This window comes from Petromyzon marinus, unplaced genomic scaffold (genome assembly GCF_048934315.1).
Source record: "Petromyzon marinus isolate PM22_M1 ecotype Great Lakes invasive population unplaced genomic scaffold, UKy_Petmar_22M1.pri1.0 PM_Scaffold_31, whole genome shotgun sequence".
NCBI lineage: Eukaryota > Metazoa > Chordata > Hyperoartia > Petromyzontiformes > Petromyzontidae > Petromyzon > Petromyzon marinus.
In genome coordinates this window covers 195,903-222,105 of record NW_027423291.1, presented here as the reverse complement: position 1 = coordinate 222,105, position 26,203 = coordinate 195,903, and the positions used below count along the sequence as shown (strand labels likewise).

Below are 26,203 nucleotides of genomic sequence, written 5' to 3'. Positions count from 1 at the left end.
TTTTCGTAAATTCACTTTAAATTGTACGTTTCTTTATTGAAAGTGAATCTAATAAATAATTATACGCAGCACAAAGTGGATTTGGGGTCTTTATTTTTTCTTCAGCACTTGAAACAAAAGGTAAGTCTAATTTATGCTTCAAAATTTTGGTTAAATAGACATTTCTCGGTGATTTTCCAGATATTGTACTGCAATCCAATTTATTTGAACCCCAGCGACTGAAAGCAGAAGAGAGCAGTGAATTAGAACAAATTTAAGGTCAGTTATATACAGTGCTAAGGTGAAATGCAGTGAAGTGTTACTGGTAGGAACCTCTGGTTACACCAGCCAACAGGGGATTATTGTGTCCGTCCGTCGTGCATCCAAAAATGGGAGGGGTGAGGCTAGGTGAAGAGGGGAGGGTGGGGGGCTGGGTGGGGAGGGAGGGTGGGGAGGGGATGGTGGAGAGGGGCTAAGTGGGGAGGGGAGGGCGGGGGGGGGTGGGTGGGGCTGGGCGGGGGGGGGGGTGGGGCTGGGCGGGGGGGGGGTGGGGCGGGGGGGGGGGTGGGGCTGGGCGGGGGGGGGGTGGGGCTGGGCGGGGGGGGGGTGGGGCTGGGCGGGGGGGGGGTGGGGCTGGGCGGGCGGGGGGGTGGGGCTGGGCGGGCGGGGGGGGGGTATTTCACCCGAAGCTCCTGGCCTTACCTCTAAAACTTTATTTTTCTCACCGTTTTATCGGATGTATTTTCACCAACAGTAAGTGTCTTGCTTCATACACAATTTGTGATCAGATTATTTGTTTGTTTAGACTTCCTTTGTCCTTCTTTCTTTGTTCTTCTCTGTTGTTTTTCACTGTTTAGGGCGCGCCTGCGCTCTCTGCAGTGTACAGGTGTCTTTTCTCTCCGCATTATCCGATTTGATAGTTGATTTCATAATCACGCTTTTCTTTGTTGTTATTTCGATTTTGAGTTCCTTTGTTCCTCAAGCAATTTTTAGAATTTGGTGGTTTTTCGTGTTTTTTTTCCGTTCCTTTGTCTCGTGTGCTTCCACGTGTTATACACACCACGTGTTGACACTGTACCACACCAGCCGGTGTGAGTGCAGTGCTAACATCCCCTTTAGACCCCTCTTTGTTTGTGCTGCCAGCGTGTTTACATATTTTTATTTTTATTGGTGTGCTTTTTTTCTACATTTTCGTTTTATTTCTTCTCCTCTTGAAAAAAACCCATGGACTTTAAGTAATTTTACCCTCTCCAGGGGAGCTTTGGGTGGACAGCAGTAATAGTAATTATGAGAAGGTGGTCATAAAACAGGGTTGACCATCTTTATATACATTCTTTTTCGTTTATAGTTGTTTTTTTGTTAATTTTTTTCTTGGCTTTAGAAAATAGAGAGGTTTGCTTTAGTGGTTGTGTGTGACATCTCACACGAGTGAATATGTCCACCCGACCCGCAACAACATACGCGAAAGCTACCGCGCCTACGCAAGGCCGGTCTCTGGGGCCTGCAAAGCACCCGCAGCAGCAGCAGCTGGAGCCTCCATGCGAGGCTGGGATCTGCTGCCCGGCTTCCACCGATGTCCCGCTCGAAGTCTACGTGGAAGCGCTGGGCGCCATCGTGCCTGGAGGCTCGATAAAGTATGCCTCCAAGGTGAGCGGAAGGGTGGTTTTCTTCATGGAGCCCAAAAAGGTGGCAAACGCCACCATGGAGAAGGGGCTGACGGTTGACAATTGGCACCTCGCCTTGGAGCCACTGTCATCACCATCGGTACGCGTAATCGTATCCAACGTCCGCCCTACATTCCCGATAAAGACATCCAAGATAACCTGGCTAAGTTGGGCACGCTGACTTCCAACCTACAGCGTGTGCCTTTGGGCCTCAAAAATCCTGCCTTGAGGCATGTCTTGTCTTTTAGAAGACAGGTCTACATGCTGGTGCCCTATGGGCAGCTTGAGGAGGGCTCCTTTGTGGTCATGCATGGAGGAAGGGCCCATAGGCTGTTTTACTGCAGGGATGTGCTAAAATGCAACCTATGCAAAGCAGAGGGGCATATTAATAAACACTGCCCAAAGACAGCAAATGCCCAATCCAACAGTGAGGCAACGGTGGACAAGGGTGCTAAAGAAGCACACCCAACAAGTGACTCGGGAGAGGGTCCCTCACCGCGGAGATCACCCGAAAGCCTCGGTGTTCTTTGTGCAGGAGACGCATCTTACAACCAGCGAGGAGGATAAATGGGAAACGGAATGGAAAGGTGATTTGTTTTTCAGTCACCTTACTCATTATTCTTCAGGAGTGGTAACGTTATTTGCACTGGGGTTTACACCTACCATAGTTAACCAGGTTGAGGTGGTACCGGGAAGAGCCCTCGACGTAACGATCAAACTTAATGACATTTCTGTCCACCTCATATGATGCGGAAAAACTTTTTTTTTTTCAATGAGTTACAGGACCATCTCAAAAACATCCCGAATGACGAGTGTCTGATTTTGGGAGGAGATTTCAACTGTGCACTCGATGTCCTCGACCGCACTGGCACCGAGCATTGCAAAAGCGGTGTCCTGAATACCTTGCGGCATGTGTCCACATGTACAGTCTTGTAGATGTGTGGCGGACGCAACATCCAAAGCAGCAAGGTTTCACCTTTACAAGAACCCGGGCTGACAGAACACTGTCACAGTCAAGGATTGACCGGTTTTACATCTCAAAAGACCTTGAAAATAGTGCAGTGTCGTCCAATATTCAGGCGGCACCACTGGCCGATCATCGCCTAATACTACTTAAAATGAAAATACGAGGGGTCCCAAGGGGATCGGCATACTGGCGTTTCAATAATGCCCTTTTGCAAGACACCACCTTCACTGGTGTTTTTTGGGTCTTCTGGGTGCAGTGGCAGGGAAAGAAAGATCGGTTTAATAGCTTAGCACAATGGTGGGACATAAGGAAAGTACACATCAAAAACTGTGTCAGTTGTACGCCTGGGGAAACAACAAATATTGACCGAGAAATTTGTGAGCTGGAGAACAGGGTCCATATTTTAGAGCAAAAGCGGAAGATTGGGGACGATCCAGGCCTGCTGCAGGAATATGTGGAGACCCTAGAATGTCTATAAGGGTTGCAGAAAGAAAAGGCAAAAGGGGCATTTGTACGCTATCGTTTTAAAGATACCCTTGATATGGACTCTAGCTCGACACTTTTTTTCTCATTAGGGAAGCAGAATGGTAGACGCAAAGCCATGGAGCATTTATTTGATGACAAGGAGGTCCTTGTTTCCTACAATAATCAGATAGCTACAACAATAGCACAGTACTATGCGAATCTCTTCTCTCCAGAGCATATATCCACAGTGGCCCAGAATGAAATCTGGAAGGACCTGCCTACTTTGAGTGAAGAAGAAGAGGTCGAACAAAGCGACCTGGACATGGCAGTGAGTGCCCTGGCCAGGAACAAATCCCCAGGGATTGATGGGCAGACGGGCGAGTTTTATCATCATTTTTGGCACTCCATTCGTGAAGACTACAAAGTCGTGCTGGATGAAGCAGTGGAGACCAACATGATGCCTCAGTCCTGGAGGAGAGCCGTGCTCACACTGATTCCGAAAAAGGGCAACCTCAGATACCTTAAAAATTGGTGTCCAGTCTAAGTGCTGAGCACAGACTATAAGATTCTCGCGAAAGCTGCATCTGCAAGGCTTAAGAGGGTGTTGGCTAAGATTATTGCCGATGATCAGGCATACACTGTTCCAGGGAGGACCATCCATGATGGGATTTTCCTGGTCAGAGATTTGATCAGTCTGTCGGAGCATTTGAACTTCCCACTTGCCTTTCTCTCCTTTGATCAAGAGAGCCTTTGAAAGGGCTGATCACCAGTATCTTCTTGGCACTCTGAAAGCGTTTGGTGTTGGGACCTGCTTCATAGGATTGATTAATCTGCTGTACAACATGGCCCAGTGTCTGGTTAAAGTTAATGGCGGACTAATTGCTCCTATAAATTTCAGAAGAGGTATCAGGCAAGGCTGGACTAGTCAGGACAGCTCTACACCCTCGTCGTGGAGCCTTTTCTGCATCTACTCAGACGCCGACTCACCGGATTGACTAAAAGAGCCTAGTATGAGAGTGACCCTCACAGCATATGCCGATGACATCCTCCTCTTTTTACTAAGTTTTGATGACATCGAACGGCTGCACGAGTGCCAAGAGGTTTACTCCCGTGCGTCCTCCTCTAGGATGAACTGTGAGAAGTGCAGTGGGCTGCTTGTTGGGAGGTGGGACGAAGACCAATTCCCAGAGTTGGCCAAAACAATAACGTGGAGCAAAGAGCATCTGCACCATCTCGGCATGCTCCTGGGGCCTGGAGAAAAACCACTGCAGGAAAATTGGGATTTCTTGGAAGAGAAGGTGAGGAAACGACTGGAGCCTTGGAGGCGCCTGCGCAAGTCTCTCACGTTAAGAGGGAAAGCACTGGTGGTGAACCAGTTGGTTGCATCCACCTTGTGGCACCACTTCTTTTCCCTCACTCCACCCGCATACCTCATAGCAAAACTTCAGAGACTGATAGCTGCCTTCTTCTGGTCGCAGAGGAAGCACCGTGTGGCTGCTGGTAACTTGGCCTTACCACTGCGGGAGGGCGGGCACGGTCTAGTGTGTGTATGGAGCCAGCTCTCTACATTTCGTCTACAAGCCGTACAGAGGTTTCTTTACACGGCCCCATCACCCATGTGGGGTTCCACAGCATCTTTTTTTCTGAATAACCTCGAGGGCCTTCAGTACAGCAAGCAGCTCTTCTTTATGGACATTAAAGGTATTCCATTCGCACAGATTCCCCACTTCTACAGGAGTATCCTATATACCTGGAGTTTCCTTGTCACCGCCAGACTAAATACACCCCAGTCACCATCAGAATTCGCTCACGAGCCGCTGTTATGGAACCCCAACATGGCACTACCCTCTCTTGTGGGCCCTGCCATGGAAAAACGCATGGTGGACGCACGTCTCACGAGGGTGGGCGATTTAGTGAAACCAGGCACGGAGGGGCAGTGGCTTCTCCTTGCTGAGATAATTGCAATGACCAAAATGCACTCAGTGAGACTCGCCGCAAAACTTGTGAATGGGATACGAAGGTCCTTCTCAACAGCAGTGGGGAGTGCGCCTGCTGTGAGTGTTGGTGATGAGTCAGCCGGCGGTGGCCCAGTGCCACCAAAACTGAATGTCGTCCCAGCACGGGAGCACACTCACCTCTTTTCCTCACAGCAGCACGGGGGGCACACCTCGGGGAATGACCAGGAGGGGTGCTTCTCAGGTGTAGACCGGAAAAAGCTGTACGCCCAAATGGTCGATTTCCTCCAACAAATAATAATGTCACGTAAGGGCTACGCTTGGAGGGACACGATGCCCTGCAGTGATCGCGTGAGGCCTCATTGGGAGCTGTTTTACTCAAATCCATCATACAAGCGCCACGGTGATCTTAGCTGGAGCATTGCCCATGGGACTGTGACCACGAACACATTCCTGGCACTTTTCACAGACACAAATCCTGAATGCAGATTCTGTGGTGAGCTCGAATAAATGGCACATCAATACGTACGCTGCAAAAGCCTAGACTCACTCTATAAGCTGGTACACAATATTATACTGAAATTAAATCTTCATTTCTCCCCCACAATTCTTATTTTTGGATATAGGGGGAACGAGGGTACCAAGGATATAGAGGGGTTGATTAACTTTATCATGAACAACACCAAACTGGCCATCTATAGGGCCATAAAATGCGCAATTGTCGGGAGCGGCTTCCCCAGCCACTGCCGCATCTTCAAGGCCTTGGTTTCTGCCAGAATTTGGCTGGAATTTCGGTACGCTCAGTTGACGAGGGGTGTCGCATCTTTTTCGATGCGTTGGGCTACCGAGGGTGCTTTGTGTAATGTGGCGAAAGCAGGGGATCTGGTGATGGATTTTTAAGGGTGATTTTTGTTTGCTGGTGTTTATGAACACAGTGGCACACAATGGGATTTATGGTGCATGGGAAAACCGTGTTATATCTTTTATTTAAAAAAGGGGGCGCATAAGCAAACAAAAAGACAAAAAAAGACGACATGATGAACGAAGCAAAGTATCGAAAGACCGAGCATCTTTCTGTTTCTTCTGATCGTTAAAAAAAGAGGGTGGGGCTGGGTGGGGAGGGAGGGAGGGTGGGGCTAGGCGGGGAGGGAGGGAGGGTGGGGCTGGGCGGGTAGGGAGGGAGGGTGGGGTTGGGCGGGGAGGGAGGGAGGGTGGGGCTGGGCGGGGAGGGAGGGAGGGTGGGGATGGGCGGGGAGGGAGGGAGGGTGGGGCTGCGCAGGGAGGGAGGGTGGGGTTGGGCGGGGAGGGAGGGAGGGTGGGGCTGGGCGGGTAGGGAGGGAGGGTGGGGTTGGGCGGGGAGGGAGCGAGGGTGGGGCTGCGCAGGGAGGAGGGAGGGTGGGGATGGGCGGGGAGGGAGGGTGGGGCTGGGCTGGGACGGGAGGGAGGGAGGGTGGGGCTGGGCGGGGAGGGGAGGGAAGGAGGGTGGGGCTGGGCGGGTAGGGAGGGAGGGTGGGGTTGAGCAGGGAGGGGCTGGTCACCCAGTGGTGCCCTTATGAAACTCAACGTTTAACCTACTTACGCCGGCTTGTGCCCGCCCTCACAGTCGGGCATATTTGCGAAATACACCATGCTGCCGTTGACCCTGGCCATTGACTGAGCAACCCAACGTTCCTACCAGCTCCCTCCGCAGGAATGTGTTTTATGACATACTTTAGTGCAACATTCACTGCCATTCAATTAACACAATATACAATTATACTCTGCTCATTTTTGTTCGTAAACAACTTGTGTTTGACAACAACAAATTTGTGTTTGATAACAACAACTGATGTTTGATAACAACAACTTGTTTGACAACAACAACTTGTGTTTGACAACAACAATTTGTGTTTGACAACAACAACTTGTTTTTGACAACAACAACTTGTTTTTGACAACTTGTTTTTGACAACAACTTGTTATTGACAACAACAACTTGTGGTTGACAACAACTTGTGGTTGACAACAACTTGTTTGATGACAACAACTTGTGTTTGACAACAACTTGTGTTTGACAACAACAACTTGTGGTTGACAACAACTTGTGATTGACAACAATTGGTGGTTGACAACAACTGGTGGTTGAGAACAACAACTTGTGTTTGACAACAACTTTTGTTTGACAACAACCTGTGTTTGACAACAACAACAACAACTTGTTTTTGACAACTTATGTTTGACAACATCTTGTGATTGAAAACAACAACTTGTTTGATGACAACAACGTGTGTTTGACAACAACAACTTGTGTTTAACAACAACTTGTGGTTGACAACAACTTGTGGTTGACACCAACTGGTGGTTGACAACAACTTGTGGTTGACAACAACTGCTGGTTGGCAACAACAACTTGTGTTTGACAACAACTTTTGTTTGACAACAACTGGTGGTTGACAACAACAACTTGTGTTTGACAACAGCAACTTGTGTTTGACAACAACCTGTGTTTGACAACAACAACTTGTTTTTGACAACAACTTATGTTTGACAACATCTTGTGTTTGACAACAACTTGTGGTTGACAGAACAAAACAACAACTTGTGATTGACAACAACAAATTGTGTTTGACAACAACAACAACTTGTGCTTGACAACAACAACTTGTGTTTGATAACAATAACAACTTGTGTTTGACAACAACAACTGTTTGACAACAACTTGTGTTTGACAACAACAACAACTTGTGCTTGACAACAACAACTTGTGCTTGACAACAACAACTTGTTTTTAACAACAACAACTTGTTTTGACAACAACAACAACTTGTGTTAGACAACAACTTGTGCTTGACAACGACAACTTGTTTGAGAACAGCAACTTTTGTTTGACAACAATTACTTGCGTTAGACAACAACAACAACATGTGTTTGACAACAACCTGTATTTGACAACAACAACTAGTGTTTGACAACAACAATTTGTGTTTGACAACAACAACTTGTGTTTGACAACAACAACTTGTGGTTGACAACTGGTGGTTGACAACAAAAACTTGTGTTTGACAACAACAACTTTTGTTTGACAACAACAACTGGTGGTTGACAACAACTTGTGGTTGACAACAACTTGTGGTTGACAACAACAACTTGTGGTTGACAACAACAACTTGTGTTTGACAACAACTTGTGGTTGACAACAACAACTTGTGTTTGACAACAACAACTTGTGGTTGACAACAACAACTTGTGGTTGACAACAACTTGTGGTTGACAACAACTTGTGGTTGACAACAACAACTTGTGGTTGACAACAACAACTTTTGTTTGACAACAACGTGTGTTTGACAACAGGAACTTGTGTTTGACAACAGGAACTTATGTTTGACAACAACTTGTGTTTGACAACAACTTGTGATTGAAAACAACAACTTGTGATTGACAACAACAACTTGTGGTTGACAACAAGTGGTGGTTTGACAACAACAACTTGTGTTTGACAACAACTTTTGTTTGTTAACAACAACTGGTGGTTGACAACAACAACTTGTGTTTGACAACAGCAACTTGTGTTTGACAACAACTTGTGGTTGACAACAAGTGGTGGTTTGACAACAACTTGTGTTTGACAACAACTTTTGTTTGACAACAACAACTGGTGGCTGACAACAACAACTTGTGTTTGACAACAGCAACTTGTGTTTGACAACAACCTGTGTTTGACAACAACTTGTTTTTGACAACAACTTATGTTTGACAACATCTTGCGATTGAACACAACAACTTGTGATTGACAACAACAACTTGTGTTTGACAACAACAACTTGTGTTTCACAACATCAACGTGTGTTTGACAACAACAACTTGTATTTCACAACATCAACGTATGTTTGACAATAACAACGTGTGTTTGACCACAACAACTTGTGTTTGATAACAACAACAACAACAACTTATGATTGACAACAACAACTTGTTTGACAACAACTTGTGTTTGACAACAACAACTTGTGATTGACAACAACAACTTGTGTTTGACAACAACAACTTGTGTTTCACAACATCAACGTGTGTTTGACAACAACAACTTGTCTTTCACAACATCAACGTATGTTTGACAATAACAACGTGTGTTTGACCACAACAACTTGTGTTTGATAACAACAACAACTTATGATTGACAACAACAACTTGTTTGACAACAACTTGTGTTTGACAACAACAACTTGTGTTTGACAACAACAACTTGTTTTTAACAACAACTTGTTTTTGACAACAACAACTTGTGTTAGACAACAACTTGTGGTTGACAACAACAACAACAACAACATGTGCTTGACAACGACAACTTGTTTGATAACAACTTTTGTTTAACAACAATAACTTGCGTTAGACAACAACAACATGTGTTTGACAACAACAACCTGTGTTTGACAACTTGTGGTTGACAACAACTTGTGTTTGACAACAACAATTTGTGTTTGACAACAACAACTTGTGTTTGATAACAACAACAACTTGTGGTTGACAACAACTTGTGGTTGACACCTGGTGGTTGACAACAAAAACTTTTGTTTGACAACAACAAATGGTGGTTGACAACAACTTGTGGTTGACAACAACTGGTGGTTGACAACAACAACTGGTGGTTGACAACAACAACTTGTGTTTGACAACAACTTTTGTTTGACAACAACAACTGGTGGTTGAGAACAACAACTGGTGGTTGACAACAACAACTGGTGGTTGACAACAACAACTTGTGTTTGACAACAGCAACTTGTGTTTGACAACAACCTGTGTTTGACAACAACAACTTGTTTTTGACAACAACTTGTGTTTGACAACAGCAACTTGTTTGATGACAACAACTTGTGTTTGACAACAACTTGTGTTTGACAACAACTTGTGTTTGACAACAACTTGTGTTTGACAACAACAACTTGTGGTTGACAACAACTCGTGGTTGACAACAACAACTCGTGGTTGACAACAACAACTTGTGTTTGACAACAACTTTTGTTTGACAACAACTTGTGTTTGACAACAACTTGTGGTTGACAGAACAACTTGTGTTAGACAACAACTTGTGGTTGACAACAACAACTTGTGCTTCACAACGACAACTTGTTTGATAACAACAACTTTTGTTTGACAACAATAACTTGCGTTAGACAACAACAACAACAACCTGTGTTTGACAACAACAACAACCTGTGTTTGACAACAACTTGTGTTTGACAACAACAATTTGTGTTTGACAACAACAACTTGTGTAAGACAACAACAACTTGTGTAAGACAACAACAACTTGTGGTTGACAACAACAACTTTTGTTTGACAACAACTGGTGGTTGACAACAACAACTGGTGGTTGACAACAACAACAACTTGTGTCTGGCAACAGCAACAACTTGTGTTTGACAACAACAACTTGTTTGACAACAACAACTTGTTTGACAACAACAACTTGTTTGACAACAACTTGTTTTTGACAACAACTTGTTTTTGACAACAACTTGTGTTTGATGACAACAACTTGTGTTAGACAACACCAGCTTGTGGTTGACAACAACTTGTGGTTGACAACTGGTGGTTGACAAAAAAAACTTGTGTTTGACAACAACAACTTTTGTTTGACAACAACAACTTGTGTTTGACAACAACCTGTGTTTGACAACAACAACTTGTTTTTGACAACAACTTATGTTTGACAACATTTTGTGATTGAAAACAACAACTTGTTTGATGACGACAACTTGTTTTTGACAACAACTTGTGGTTGTCAACAACTTGTGGTTGACAACAACAACTTGTGTTTGACAACAACCTGTGTTTGACAACAACAACTTTCAACAGCAACTTGTTTTTGACAAGAACTTATGTTTAACAACATCTTGTGATTGAAAACAACAACTTTTGATTGACAACAACTTGTGTTTGACAACAAGAACTTGTGTTTCACAACAACAACGTGTGTTTGACAACAACGTGTGTTTGACAACAACGTGTGTTTGATAACAACAACTTGTGTTTGACAACAACAACTTGTGTTTGATAACAACTTGTTTGACAACAACAACAGCTTGTGTTTGACAACAACAACTTGTGTTAGACAACAACTTGTGGTTAACAACAACTTGTGGTTAACAACAACTTGTGGTTGACAACAACAACAACTTGTGTTTGACAACAACAACTTGTGTTTGACAACAACAACTTGTGTTAGACAACAACTTGTGGTTGACAACAACAACTTGTGTTAGACAACAACTTGTGGTTGACAACAACAACTTGTGTTAGACAACAACTTGTGGTTGACAACAACAATTTGTGTTAGACAACAACAACTTGTGTTTGACAACTGGTGGTTGACAACAAAAACTTGTGTTTGAAAACAACAACTTTTCTTTGACAACAACTTGTGGTTGACAACAACAACTGGTGGTTGACAACAACAACTGGTGGTTGACAACAACAACTGGTGGTTGACAACAACAACTTGTGTTTGACAACATTTTGTGATTGAAAAAAACAACTTGTGATTGACAACAACTTGTGTTTGACAACAACAACTTGTGTTTGACAACAACCTGTGTTTGACAACAACAACTTGTTTTTGACAACAACTTATGTTTGACAACATTTTGTGATTGAAAACAACAACTTGTTTGATGACGACAACTTGTTTTTGACAACAACTTGTGGTTGTCAACAACTTGTGGTTGACAACAACAACTTGTGTTTGACAACAACCTGTGTTTGACAACAACAACTTTCAACAGCAACTTGTTTTTGACAAGAACTTATGTTTAACAACATCTTGTGATTGAAAACAACAACTTGTGATTGACAACAACTTGTGTTTGACAACAAGAACTTGTGTTTCACAACAACAACGTGTGTTTGACAACAACGTGTGTTTGACAACAACGTGTGTTTGATAACAACAACTTGTGTTTGACAACAACAACTTGTGTTTGATAATAACAACTTGTTTGACAACAACAACAGCTTGTGTTTGACAACAACAACTTGTGTTAGACAACAACTTGTGGTTAACAACAACTTGTGGTTAACAACAACTTGTGGTTAACAACAACTTGTGGTTGACAACAACAACAACTTGTGTTTGACAACAACAACTTGTGTTTGACAACAACAACTTGTGTTAGACAACAACTTGTGGTTGACAACAACAACTTGTGTTAGACAACAACTTGTGGTTGACAACAACAACTTGTGTTAGACAACAACTTGTGGTTGACAACAACAATTTGTGTTAGACAACAACAACTTGTGTTTGACAACTGGTGGTTGACAACAAAAACTTGTGTTTGAAAACAACAACTTTTCTTTGACAACAACTGGTGGTTGACAACAACAACTGGTGGTTGACAACAACAACTGGTGGTTGACAACAACAACTGGTGGTTGACAACAACAACTTGTGTTTGACAACATTTTGTGATTGAAAAAAACAACTTGTGATTGACAACAACTTGTGTTTGACAACAACAACTTGTGTCTGACAACAGCAACAACTTGTGTTTGATAACAACAACTTGTGTTTGACAACAACTTGTGTTTGATGACAACAACTTGTGTTTGACAACAACTTGTGTTTGACAACAACAACTTGTGTTTGACAACAACTGGTGTTTGACAATAACAACTTGTGGTTGACAACAACAACTTTTGTTTGACAATCGTCGGACTGATGCAGCCTTAAGACCGGTGCTCTGGCGAACGGAGGATCGCACTGCATATTTTCTATGACTGTAGTTATTCGTTATGAAAAAATTATATACGTTCAGTATTTTCATTGTTTAAGTTGGTGTATGTAGTGTGTAATGTACTATATTTTTTATTTGATACGGAAATGGGAGGATGTTCTGAGGAAATTGAGAAGATATGGGAAAAGTTGTAGTGGAAATGCCAATATGCAGGCCAGGTGCTAATTTACTTTGTGCTCAGACAGTTGTTACTGGGGGTTTCCTTTCAATTACGTTGTGATGAAATGGTAAATGAAACGCTTTCAGATATGACCGCTTATAGGAAGATGCAAAATCGAAAATAAATCATGATTATTTGATCTTTATATACATACACAGAGATTTTACAGAGAGCCTTTTGCAGACTTTTGGTCATCTACTGTTAAGGGTCACCTAATGAAGGCCAGAACGGCACATGAGGGGTTGGGAGGCCAGCACCACACTCGGCCAACTAATGTTTACTTACTGCACCAGGTAGTAATTAAGGCTGAGTCGACCTAGGTGAGGTCCACGGCCTTTTTAGATATTCATCAATGAAGTTAGCCGTGAGCGGCAATCGAAGCAGGTTTGTGGCTCGCTGTTCTAACCACTGCACCACTGCTTCCCACGTGCATGCACACAAATATGCATACACTAAGATACACATGTACCAAACACGCATAGAGATGTACTAACGCAAATGCACACATAGTAGACATTCACACACACATCACATTAACCCAAAAACCTAAACAGCAGTTGCTATTTGCAAGCTCCTATTAAAGTTGACATGAGGTTCATTTGTGCACAGTATCCACAAACACGACCCTCAACCACTGTCCCATCAACCACCACCACCTCTCACTACCCCTCACCATCCCCCACTATCTGCCTAGAGTCTCTACCCATCCTCTTTGCAACCACTCACACCACCTCTTATCTCCCTGCAGCCTGTATCAGTGCTCACTGACGGACAAGTCGGGTTTCTTTCTCAGTGTCATCCTCAAGGCCAACACAGGTTTGAAGAGTCTCAAGTAAGCTCTGCTGTTCGTTTCTCACATTTGCTCTGTGGACGAACTGTGCTAATTATTGGTGCAACATGTTGTGAAGTAAACATTGAAATATGAAAACAGCAATCTTGCTGTCTCTACATGGCAAGGCTGAGCAATATCTTTGTCGATGCCCAAATCATGCAGAATGCACCAAACCCAATAAGAATTGAGACTGGATAGAGCCTGATTGGGAGGCCCCCATGTATTATTCGGTGCTATGTGCTACAGGAAAACTTTGTGGACAGCAGAGGGCAGGGAAGCAAAATTACTATAAGATGCTTATATCATACTTAAACATTTACGGGAGGCTGGCTTACACAATTCTTGCTTAATCGAGTCCACTTTAAAAATGTTTTACTGTAACCTTAACACATTTGTTTAATTTAACACATAGGCTAAAGCAATATTCATTTTCACAACATTGTTAGCAGACACATTAATTGTAAACATCTCCCTGTGTTCCTCGATGAAAATGTACTTCACTTGTGTGTGACCCTCTGTTGCAACTTTGTGTTTATATAAACGCAAACGCTTTTCATATTAAAAAGGTACAGTGCAGTATAATTGAATGAATTATCGTGAGTTAACTGATAATTGTGAATGCCACCTATTATATATAAAATGTCTAACAGAAGCATTAAACAATGAGCAGCTTTGCTCATGAACGTGTGTGCTCTAGTCACGTGCACCGCCATTGTGAGTGTCCCTCACTCACCACGTGTTTGACTCCGCGGTACCCGCGGGCTCAGTGAGTCAGCGCTGTCCCTTCTCCCGTCCACCCGGGTTTAGGCTGCGTGACAACAAGATCGGAGACAGCGGACTCCAACTTTTAGCGGACGAGATGTTGGGGAGAGAAGGGAGTTTGAAGTGGTTAGAGTGAGTAATGTCCTGATGCACACACACTTATATAAGTACACGTAAACAAATATATACACACACATGCGGATATAAAATACAGTATTACTACTATAATAGCCCAGAAATGTGCGTAACGCGCGTGATGTCACTCCACATGCCACACCCCCCCGTCATTAATAATAAAATAATCATGAGCGGGTGGATTTTTACACTCACGCAGGTCGAGCAGAAATTTGTTTTACGCAAATTCGCTTTAAATTTGACGTTTTTTTAAATTATAAGTTAACCAAATAAATAACTCTCCACAGACGTTTCTTTACAAAAAGTGACGGGGGGGGGAGCTCCATGTGGAGTGACGTCATCCGCTCATGATTATTAATGAGGGGGTGGCAGCGGGGTCCACATGAGTGACGTCATCCGCTCATGATTATTTATGGTGGGGAGCTCCATGTGGAATGACGTCATCCGCTCTTGATTATTAATGAGGGAGTGGGGGGGCGTGGTCCACATGAGTGATGGCATTATCTCATGATTATTGATGAGGGGGGGAAGCTCCATGTGGAGTAACGTCATCCGCTCATGATTATTAATGAGGGAGTTGTGTCCCGCGCGTGATGTCACTCCACATGCCGCACCCCCCGTCATGAAGAAGGTCGAGCGGAAATATATTTTTCGCAAATTCACTTTCAATTTGACGTTTCTTTATTGAAAGTGAATCTAATAAATAATTATACGCAGCACAAAGTGGATTTGGGGTCTTTATTTTTTTATTCAGCACTTGAAACAAAAGGTAAGTCTAATTTATGCTTCTACATTTTGGTTAAATAGACATTTCTCGTTGATTTTCCAGATATTGTACTGCAATCCAATTTATTTGAACCCCAGCAACTGAAAGCAGAAGAGAGCAGTGAATTAGAACAAATTTAAGGTCAGTTATATACAGTGCTAAGGTGAAATGCAGTGAAGTGTTACTGGTAGGAACCTCTGGTTACACCAGCCAACAGGGGATTATTGTGTCCGTCCGTCGTGCATACAAAAATGGGAGGTGTGGGGCTGGGTGGAGAGGGGAGGGTGGGGGGGGGCTGGGTAGGGAGGGAGGCTGGGTGGGGAGAGTGGGGAGGGGAGGGGCTGAGTGGGGCGGGGCTTGGTGGGGAGGTTGGGGAGGGGCTGGATGGGGAGGGGAGGGTGGGAAGAGTGGGGAGGGGCTGGGTGGGGAGGGCGGGGAGGGGCTTGGTGGGGAGGGTGGGGAGGGGCTGGGAGGGGAGGGTGGGGAGGGGCTGAGTGGGGCGGGGCTGGGTGAGGAGGTTCGGGAGGGGCTGGATGGGGAGGGATGGGTGGGGAGAGTGGGGAAGGGAGGGGGGGAGGGGCTGAGTGGGGAGGGGCTAGGTGGGGAGGGGCTGGGTGTGGAGGGAGGGTCGGGGCTGGGTGGGGACGGAGGGGCTGGGTGGGGAGGGTAGGGAGGGGAGGATGGGGAGGGGCTGAGTGGGGAGGGGCTGGGTGGGGCTGGGCGGGGAGGGAGGGAGGGAGGGTGGGGCTCTTCGGGGAGGGAGGGAGGGTGGGGCTCTTCGGGGAGGGAGGGAGGGTGGGGCTCTTCGGGGAGGGAGGGAGGGTGGGGCTCTTCGGGGAGGGAGGGAGGGTGGGGCTCTTCGGGGAGGGAGGGAGGGAGGGTGGGGCTCTTCGGGGAGGGAGGGAGGGTGGGGCTCTTCGGGGAGGGAGGGAGGGAGGGTGGGGCTCTTCGGGGAGGGAGGGAGGGTGGGGCTCTTCGGGGAGGGAGCGAGGGTGAGGCTGGGCAGGGAGGGGATCACCCCGTGGTGCCCTTATAAAACTCAACGTTTAACCAACTCACGCCGGCTTGTGCCCGCCCTCACAGTCGGGCATATTTGCGGAATACACCACGCCACCGTTGACCCTGGCCATTGACCGAGCAATCCAACGTTCCTACCAGCTCCCTCCGTAGGAATGTGTTTCATGACATTCTTTCCTGCAAGATTCACTACCATTCAATTAACAATTATACTCTGCTCATTTTTGTTCGTAAATATTACACCTTCCATCATTTGATGGGCAAGGAAGCTAGTAGCAGAATGTTGTATTTTAACATCTATTATAACTTTTTTATGCAATCATCAATTAAGTTATTAACCACACTTATTACAACACTTTTAACCACTATAAATAACAATACAATTACAATTGTCACTACCGATTCTAACCAATGATATTGTTTCAAACTATATTATGTTAATACAGTAGATCATCGATTATCAAGCAGCATCGGGGAGAAGGGAGTACTGGATTTTCAATAACACCAGATAATCGCGTCATTATTTAAAACAGCTTATTTTTGCAGGTTCTTGAATAAGATTATGGTTATAGGTGCTCTTTATATTTTTAATATTTTAAATAGTTTACGATATGAAAATCGCTTAAATATATATAAGAATAAACTAAATAAATATCCTGCTGTAAAAAGTTACTATTTACTGTCCCGCACTCACCACTCCACTATCGAAGACTCTGCATGCAGTGATGTGCGTACAATGCTCGTTTTCAACAACTTGTGTTTGACAACAACGACTTGTTTTTGACAACAACGACTTGTGTTTGACAACAACGACTTGTGTTTGACAACAACGACTTGTGTTTGACAACAACAACTTGTGTTTGACAATCGTCAGACTGATGCAGCCTTCAGATCAGTGCTCTGGCAAACGCCGAATTGCACGCAATTTTCGGCAGATCGCGCTGTATATTTATTGTTCCTATGACTAGTTATTAGTCATGAAAAAATTATATGCGTGCAGTATTTTCATTGTTTAAGTTGTATGTAGTGTATGATGTATTGTGTATATTATTTGACACTGAAATAAAGGATAGCTACTTGTTTTGTCACGCACATGGTGCCGATCGCCGGACTGGTACAGCCTTTGGAGCGGTTTTACCAGTTTCACCGGATGTTGGAAGCCAGATGGGCACACTGGATATTATCGATGATCATCAGTATTTAACGGCATAGATTACAATTAAGAATGTATTGTCATGAACGGCTGCAATCTTGGCATTAATTGCCCACCCATACGTTTACATTAGATAACACCACAACCTGACCGTTATTAAAGCCATAAAGTCACCAATGGCTCTTATACGCCACCCCTATACATTTGAACATTATTTTAACCTTACCCAATATACGGTTTAAACCAGCCTTGGCCTCGTGATGGGTAGCGTGGACATCTGTGAAAAATAGTTTTTTAGCTTTTCAGATTCTCCAATATAAATAATTATTCAGATTTAGATTCTGGCTCCTCTGCCTGTATCTAGTGGCCTTTCATGGACCAATGCGATTTTTTATACAAAATATTGCAGACCTCGCCAAATGCGGTGGGTTACGTTCCTGTAAAATTCCATGTTGGACAAAGCCGCATTAAACAATTAATAGACAAATAAGGTTACATTCCTGGGTCCGAAATTATTACTCCCTCCCTCTGTTTCGCTGATTCTACGAGGTTTCCACCCTTATTGTACTAAAATATGTTGAGTTGCTCTCCATTTCTTGTGAGTGTGTACACTTTTTATTTTCCAGTGTCACCCACTCAGTGCCTCTTCTCTCCCTGCAGTCTGTGGCTCTGCTCACTGACAGACAAATCGATCCCAGCTCTCCATGACATCATGATCACCAACAAAGCATTGAGGGAGCTCGGGTAAGTTATGCTGCTCGTGTCTCATACGCGCTCTGATTGTTGCTACAGACAAAACAACTTAGATTCGTCAGTAACACTGTGGCCTTAGGAGGAGAAAATATGAAAAAGACAAAGTTTTGGAAATGGACCTTCACAGCATGTTTGTGTGCTATGAGAGCCATTGCCAGAAGTGGAGTGAGTAGTGGAGTGTATTCCAGTGCATTTAATATTATCTTTGGTTCTTTCGGTAAAGTCACGTAGAAAATTTAATCAAATAATAATAGAATAGACGTTTCGATTGCAACAATAGCAACCATCATCAGGTAAGAATGAAAAAAAAAGTAAACTTATAAACACAATGCAACACAACACAGAACCAAACAACACAACAGCCAACACGCCACCAAGCTGACCCCACTCCTCCAAACAATGACAATATTCATTATCAGACCAGTGAACATGACCAAACGACTGAGGAATGTGCCTGATCTTAAATCTGCAAGATAAGCAGGATTTAGCCTGGAGTGCTTAAATGGGTGACCACTGCGCTAACCACAGGCGTTATAGGCAGCAGAGCTAAGTTGTGGGCAACAGACTGCAGTGTGCAGCACAATCCACCCTTGAACTATTCTACGATCCTAGATCTGCAGTCCCTGCCATCACAGACCTGCACTGACCCGCGTGGTGAAGTATGGTGAAACAGCTCTAATAGCATGAGGAGACCTTCATCCAGAGTGGTTGTTGTGGGTTGCATGGGTCTCGAACGGTGCGGAGCTGCCCGAGTCTCCGTGTGAACCCGTGTCAGCGTGAACCTCTCTCTGTGTTGCAGGGTGGAGTGCAATGACTTCAGTGAGGAGGGGAAGAAGGAGCTGAGGAGCAAATGGACTCCCAGAGGAGGCCTGCGTTTGTAGATTTAAGCGGAGAGGCGACGCTGGCCCTGCAACAGACGGAGCTGCCCCACGTGCAACTCGCACAGCAGCCCGGCGCATTTCACCTCAACAGCTCCGATCACCGGCACCGACTCTGAGCCTGACTGAGACGACAATGAGCGGGGAGCTTTCTCTCTCTGTGAACCCCACACGAAGCCAAGGGTGAACGCGGCTCCAAGATTCTGATGAGCGTGGTGATTCCGATGATGTGTAACTGTATTTATGAATGAGGTGTAGGGAAGCAATGTTGGGGGTAGTGGGGGAGGGGTGGCAGGGGGAATGCGGAGGGTTGCGGGGAAGGGGGTAATTTTCAATGGTCTGGCAGCTCACCTGTTACGTCACGTAGCTACAAATATTATCATAAATTTTGCATTTGTCACAATGCCATACACACCATACAAATCGTACACCTGATATTTTTTTGCTTATAACTTGCCCATTGCTTTCATCTTCATTCTTGTGTCAACTCACGTTAAAATGTCTTCTTTGTTATTGTGTAAACTCAAGTTCAAATACACCATTTTTTTAATATCACCTTCCTATTATTACATTACTTATCTTTACTTACAGCTTTCGTTACTGCAGGATTTCGTATTCTTTGCCGCCCGGTTAAAACTGCATGACTGGGAGTTGGAGCCATTCCCTCTAAACCTTCGGGTGCGACAGACATGTCCTCCGGCTCCCACATTAATTTACATATATTTTTACCACGTACTTCCTGAAGCCTTCTATCTGCTACAGCTACAATCGGAGGCTGATTAATGCCCAGGTGTGGTCAAGGGATGGCTCCCTATTGCTCAACCATGTTACGTTTGCCGATGATCTGGTAATTGCTGCTTGCTCAGAAGAGGAGTTGGAGGCGTTGCTGCTGAACCTTGAGCTTTCTGCTAAGAGGTGGGGCCTTACCATCAGCCCCACCAAAACAACTCCCAATTGGTGATAGGGCAGTTGTGGAGAGAGTGGAGAGTTTCCCATACCTGGGCAGTGTATTGATGATTGGCTCCGGTTAACCAGCAGAGGTCTCACTCCAAATCAGTTGTGTGGCATTATCTTTTCATCGGTTGCATAATTCTGTGTGGAAGCTACCTGGTCTGTCGCTTTGAACTAATTTCGAGGTCTTCTCGGCTACAGTCATTCCCTCACTTATCTATGCTTGCGAAACTTGGAGAATAGATGGTACAGGAGGATATGGAGCTGAGTGGACTTGCCGATGACTGGTACCAGTGGTGTCAAGATCAGCCTCTGTGAAAGAGGCTCTTGAAGGACGCTACTGGGCAGTTGGAGGCAGTCGCCCTCCAACAACAACGGAGAGGGGGAGGAGCAACGCTCACAACAACGAGCAGAGCGCCGGGTGGCTAAAGCACAGCAAGTTAACACAGTAGGGGGCACAGGTGGTGCATCGGCCAGTCATCTCAGTCATTTCAGTTGACCCGTGGAACCTGAGTCTGCCCCGTGACCTCCTGCCAACAGGCTTTCGACACTTCACGTGACCTCAAAGTGCACATAGACTAGCACAAGCGTCGTGGTGACATCACCGCCACTTAGTGGCGAATCGCGGTTGTTGGGTGAATGAGTGTGTGGATGAATGTGTGACTAAGTCACTTTGTGCGAGTTAATGTGTGTGTGTGAATGTGTGAGTGTCTGTGGGCGAGTGAATGAGTGTGTGAGTGACTGAATGTGTAAGTGAGTATGTGAGGGAGTGTGTGAGTAAGTGAGTGTGTGGGCGAGTGAGCGTGTGAGTGAGTGTGTGAGTGAGAGAGTATGTGAGTGAGTGTGTATAGCCTGTGGGGAGCCTTTGTGTCTGTGTATTAATATATACACACACTTAGAGTTAGACTCACGTAGACTCTGCAAAGACAAAGATCTCCCGTATAGCCTGTAACAGACAGGGGCAAGTGTTGCTAGCGAATAGTGCCTATGAGGGCCGCCACTGTGGGTGCCCAGTATTGTGAATATAGGCCTTTGTCCAAAAAATTATATTAAAAATAATTCTGCAATTTGTTTAAGTAATCGATAAAATAAATAAATAAAACACCCTCAAACCCGCTACCTCCCACAAGCACCAAGCAGCTGGAGGTCGTCAAAGGCCATTCAATAATAAACTCCGGGGCAAAGGTAGGTTAACGACGATCTGCAAAATCTCCAGATTGCCAAAGGACCACATACCATGACCTGCTTGGCACTTTTGACAGTTCACAAACAAATATCCAGAATCACAGGCACGAACACAGAGCACACGGCAAAATGACATAACTGATATAATTTTTTTGTACGGAAAAAGTTGAAGCTTGGCTATAAGAAAAGTCGACATGATAGACTGCAGTCTATATTAGAGGCTTTATTATTACTTATTTTATTTCACCCTTATTCAACTCATTGTTTCTTATTGTATATATCTATCCATGTAACTTCACCAAGAGAACCAAGGAATGTTAATTCTGGCAGTCAAGAAAGTGAGGGCTTGGTTATATCTCCAGCCTCGGGATATCTCTGACCTCAAGAATAAAAAAACACGGATCCCTGGATGCAGACAGGGAGCAAAAGTTAATAAAACCCTTGAAATAACGGAGGTAACATCTAATGGTACATTACAAATCTTGGTTAAACATAAACCAAATAATAATCACAAGAGATTAGACCTGGGGTAATTCATTAGAGGTACAAGAAAATAGGTCAACCACACAAGACCAGATAATATGTATTCTATGAAATCAGAGCCTCCCCGGCCGCCTTTGTCTTACAACAATTTGACACAAATACATGGTAGCCATAAAATACGTATGAAGTGAGAGTGCCTCCCCTCCCTAATAGGAGAAACCACGAAGAGAGGGGTTGGGAATGCAAACAAACAAAATGTGATGGTAAAACAGTCAAAGGTCAAAAGGGGGGAGGCAGTCAGGCCGCTGCTGCCACGGGAGGAGGACGGTGACATAGGGCATTTGTTTTTTTTTTCTCGCAAAAGACGTGGAGAGAGGAGAGAGAATTTCACATTTAAGCTCGGCAAGGGACATCGAGACAGCAGCTCGGAAGAGAACAGCAAGCCAGCTCCGGGGCATGGCCTCGAGACATTAGCAATGGGTGCTGTGTCTCGCAGAGAAGAGGGGCGAGGTGACGTTAGGTGCTGAGTTCGGCATGAACCGACAGAGGAGCGCTGAAAGTTTATTCTACATTCATCCTGATGTTTTGACTCACAGAATCGAGGATTGCGATAAGCTGTATTGTACTAAGCTATCAGAGTTGTGTAAGAGGTGTGCAATACAATTTTTATGTTTTGAGAGTGAGTGATCCAGCCAGCGACGAGCAGCTCTCAGCAAGAGCCCTCCTGGAAGAAGGGTGAAGAGCTGCATGTGCAATCGAGCATCGCCAGAGAGAGAGACGGAGCAAGAGAGAGTGCGGAGCAGCGCTACCAGTGCCACCAAGCAAGGGTGACAGCTGCCAGGGGACTCGGCTCATCCAGCAGGGGAAAGAGCCTAACCAGCCGCCCGTGAGCAAGAGTGTCAGCGCCAGCGAGCGCGCCGTGGGTTCGACCCACGCACACCGACCAGCACCAGCTGGGAACCAAGACAAGAGTGAGGAACTGCAGCCAGCGGACGAGCTGCGGGTGCTATCTGACGACGGATCATCGCGCACAGACGGCGAGCGTCGTGCCGACGCTTCCAACCCAGCTGTGGACCGAAACTGTGGCCACCCCGAGCAAGAGAGAGAACGAAGCCGTTTGTATGACCCTCCCCCACACTCACCCTCACGACGCATCGCCCGGCGTCTGCTTTACGCAAAGAATTGAACAAGTGGCAAAGAAGACACAACACACATATCAGGACAAATAAGATTGTTCCAAAAAGTTATCTTTGTGTTTAAAGAAGGGTTGCCATTCCAAGGTGGTGCATTAAATATCAACTGATCGTGAAGAACATTGCTGCCCATTGAGTTACATAGATACGGTCATTTAGAAGTATTTTAGTCGTTAGTTTTTTTTATTGGATAATCTTGCCGATGAATCTATTGACGTTTACTTTTGCCTTTGGGGTATAATAATTTGCTTTTATTGCCTTTTGTATGAATATCGTTGCATTAATTTTTTTTATGACTTTTCCTCTCGCCTTGTATGCTCGCGTACTGTGAGGAAGTAATCGATTGTACGTTACCCAGTTAACAAACGTGATCATTGAGGGTTAAATGTATGGACCAATTAGGGGAACATCTCCGGGAGCACTGTGTTGACAATTTAAAGCATAAGAATTTGCATATTAGAGTGTTTAGATTTGTTTAGAAATTAAAATTGCTTAACACAGAAGTATATTCATATTCTTAGCTCTTTCGGTAAAGTCACGTTGAAGGGAAACAATAAAATAATAAAAAATATATAAAACAATAAAAAAAATTCTCACGACGTTTCGACCATAACACAAACGGTCGTCATCAGGTGGTCGAAACGTCGTGAGAATTTTTAATTGTTTTATATATATTTTATTATTTTATTGTTTCCTTTCAACGTGACTTTACCGAAAGAGCTAAGAATATGAATTACTGCAGTCACGAAAGCTTTAAATCAAAATTTAACACGGAAGTGTTTGAGTGTTTCTTTCCTAAGTTCATGCGTAATAATCTTAATTATAAGAACTGTATCCTGCGGAGAGATTTTAATTTGGAGACCTGACATAACACACTAATACATAATCAGTAAATGTTAAAGCGAGAATAATTGTATCATACCGATCGATAATACGAACCTAGACAACGAAGCCGAGCCTAATCTGGCATACTTACAGCAAACTTGCATAACTTCATACAATTCATTGTCTTATCCCGATTGATGACACTACCCTCGTCAGCGAGGCAGGGCCTATGTGCATAATTGCTATGTGCATAATTGCATTAATTAACTTAATTTCGGATACTTATGCATATTTCCAAAATTTCATTTAATTTTCATTATTTTCATCAAATTTTCAATACCCGGCATATACAACACCAGCACCTACACGCCTGGCAGCCTTTGTCTCCCCAGTGGCGATGATCACTACACACTGCACCAGGTTCTCATTTGAGGCTGAGTCGACCTAGGGGAGACCCAGGACTGGTTCAGATAATCGTCACACACACTCTCACACACACTCACAGTCTTACACACTCACTCACACTCTCACGCAAATAATATCCCCCGTATAGCCTTAACAGACTGTTGGGGCAAGTGCTGTTAGCGAGTAGCAGCACCTATGAAGGCCGGCAATGTGGCACACGAGGGAGTGAGTGGGCAGCACCATGCCCGGCCGCCTTTGTCTCCCCATCGGCGATGTTTTTACACATGTAGTGATTGTAGAATCACTACTGTGTACACACGCACAAGCGTGACGTCACTATGCGGGGGAGCGTCATGACCACGCGGGTCTACACACACGCATGACGTCATCCCGGCTGGAGGCGGGAATGACGTCAGGGCCGGTTCTGGGCTCCGGGAGGCCACGAGGGTGGTGTGAGGCCGTGGCACTCTCTGTGACCCCGGCTGGACACGTGACTGGGGGCCTAGGAGGCACCTCGGAGGGCACGTGGACAGCAGGGGGGCTTCGAGAGGGTTCTGGAAGGGAGGCGTGGCCGGGGTGGGGCCCGGGCACGCCGAGGCCCATATAAGCAGCCTCCTCACGAGGTTCGAGGCTGCCCGTATCAAGAACGAAGATGCATCGTGAAGACGCCAAGAGGAGTCAAGCCTCCAGTCAGCGGACCTGGCAGTAGCCACCTGGCTGGGTCACGCTAGAGTATTTGATAAGTATGTGTTAGCTAGAGTAGGTTGGTGGTCACCACCTTATGTGCAGTGTTATATTACTTACCGTTCTAATAAATCAGCATTGCCTCCCAAGGAGTCGTGTGTGCACCTAATTCGAACCCACTACATTTGGTGTCAGAAGTTGCGGAAAAATAAATAACGTTAGGTGTTATCCTAGTCAGTATAATATGTGCACGATTACTACAACTTACCTGCTCACTTTCACACGACGAGGAGGCGAGACGATCATCTTCGGGGCAGCCCCGGGGTTCTGCAGCCTCGGTGAAGGAGGGAGATGGCGCTGCAGGCGGGGCAGCAGCACGCACATCACGTCGCTGCTTCGCCGCCATCGAGAGAGAGAGCGACGGAGCTGGAGGAGAGAGGACGCCGCCGCCGCCGCTGCTGCTGCTGCGGGTGCCTGGGCGGGAAATTCGCGCGCGCATGGTGCACGCGCGGCCGCCATCTTGGCGGGCGGTCGGGACGCGGTTCCCGCCAAAACGCCGCTCCCGCCATTCTCAACGCCTGTGGAGGGAGATCTTGGGCCGTCTTGGTGGCATCCTGTGCTCACCATCCAAGAGTCTTCAAGTTCCACAGTGCAGCCTCCGTTCCTCACGGCCTCTCAGGCGAGTCGTGACACAATGCACCCGGCCCTAAAAACACACTTCACCCATCTTGCGTGCGCCGGGTTGCGATTAGGTGTTTTTTTTTACTCGCTGGGTTGCGAAGCGTGTTAGTTGGGTTGGGTGCGTGGTGGATTGACGCGGCGCCCGTGCGTGTGTCTGCTTTGTAACAGTGTTAAGTACGGCGTCGGGATTGTTATCTTAAGGAGCCAGTTAATTATTAATTTGGCTATGTGGGGGGTCTCGGGCTCTGTTAAGTTCCAGTGAATTGCCGGGTTAATGATTTGTTGACACTTTGTTTGATTGCCGTTGCGGAGTCGCGATTGTTTTTGCGTATACAGTATGGCGCTTCGCTCGTGAATGTTGTCAATGTGTGACTGCGAAACTTTGCTTGTGAGTGTTAACAATGTATGCTTTGTATGGAGCTTTGTTCGTGATTGTTAATATATAGCTTGTGCCACATTTGTTAACGAAGTGTTGATTGTATGGGATTTTTCTCGAGATCGCGATGTGTGGACTGTGTGTACTGCATAGACTGTCTCT

General features: G+C 45.3%; 1 protein-coding gene across 2 annotated transcripts in view; it reads left to right on the top strand.

Annotated features, from left to right (window-relative positions):
- Positions 1-19,813, top strand: part of LOC142923159 (NACHT, LRR and PYD domains-containing protein 3-like) — a 54,470-nt gene extending 34,657 nt beyond the window's left edge. For both annotated transcript variants that reach the window (XM_076064091.1, XM_076064092.1), the window contains 4 exons: positions 13,711-13,794; positions 14,602-14,688; positions 18,288-18,371; positions 19,180-19,813. In XM_076064091.1, the coding sequence (XP_075920206.1) occupies positions 13,711-13,794; positions 14,602-14,688; positions 18,288-18,371; positions 19,180-19,261 (337 nt within the window). In that variant the 3' untranslated portion in view covers positions 19,262-19,813. The remainder of the gene's footprint in view (positions 1-13,710; positions 13,795-14,601; positions 14,689-18,287; positions 18,372-19,179) is intronic.
- The last annotated feature ends 6,390 nt before the right edge of the window (positions 19,814-26,203 follow it).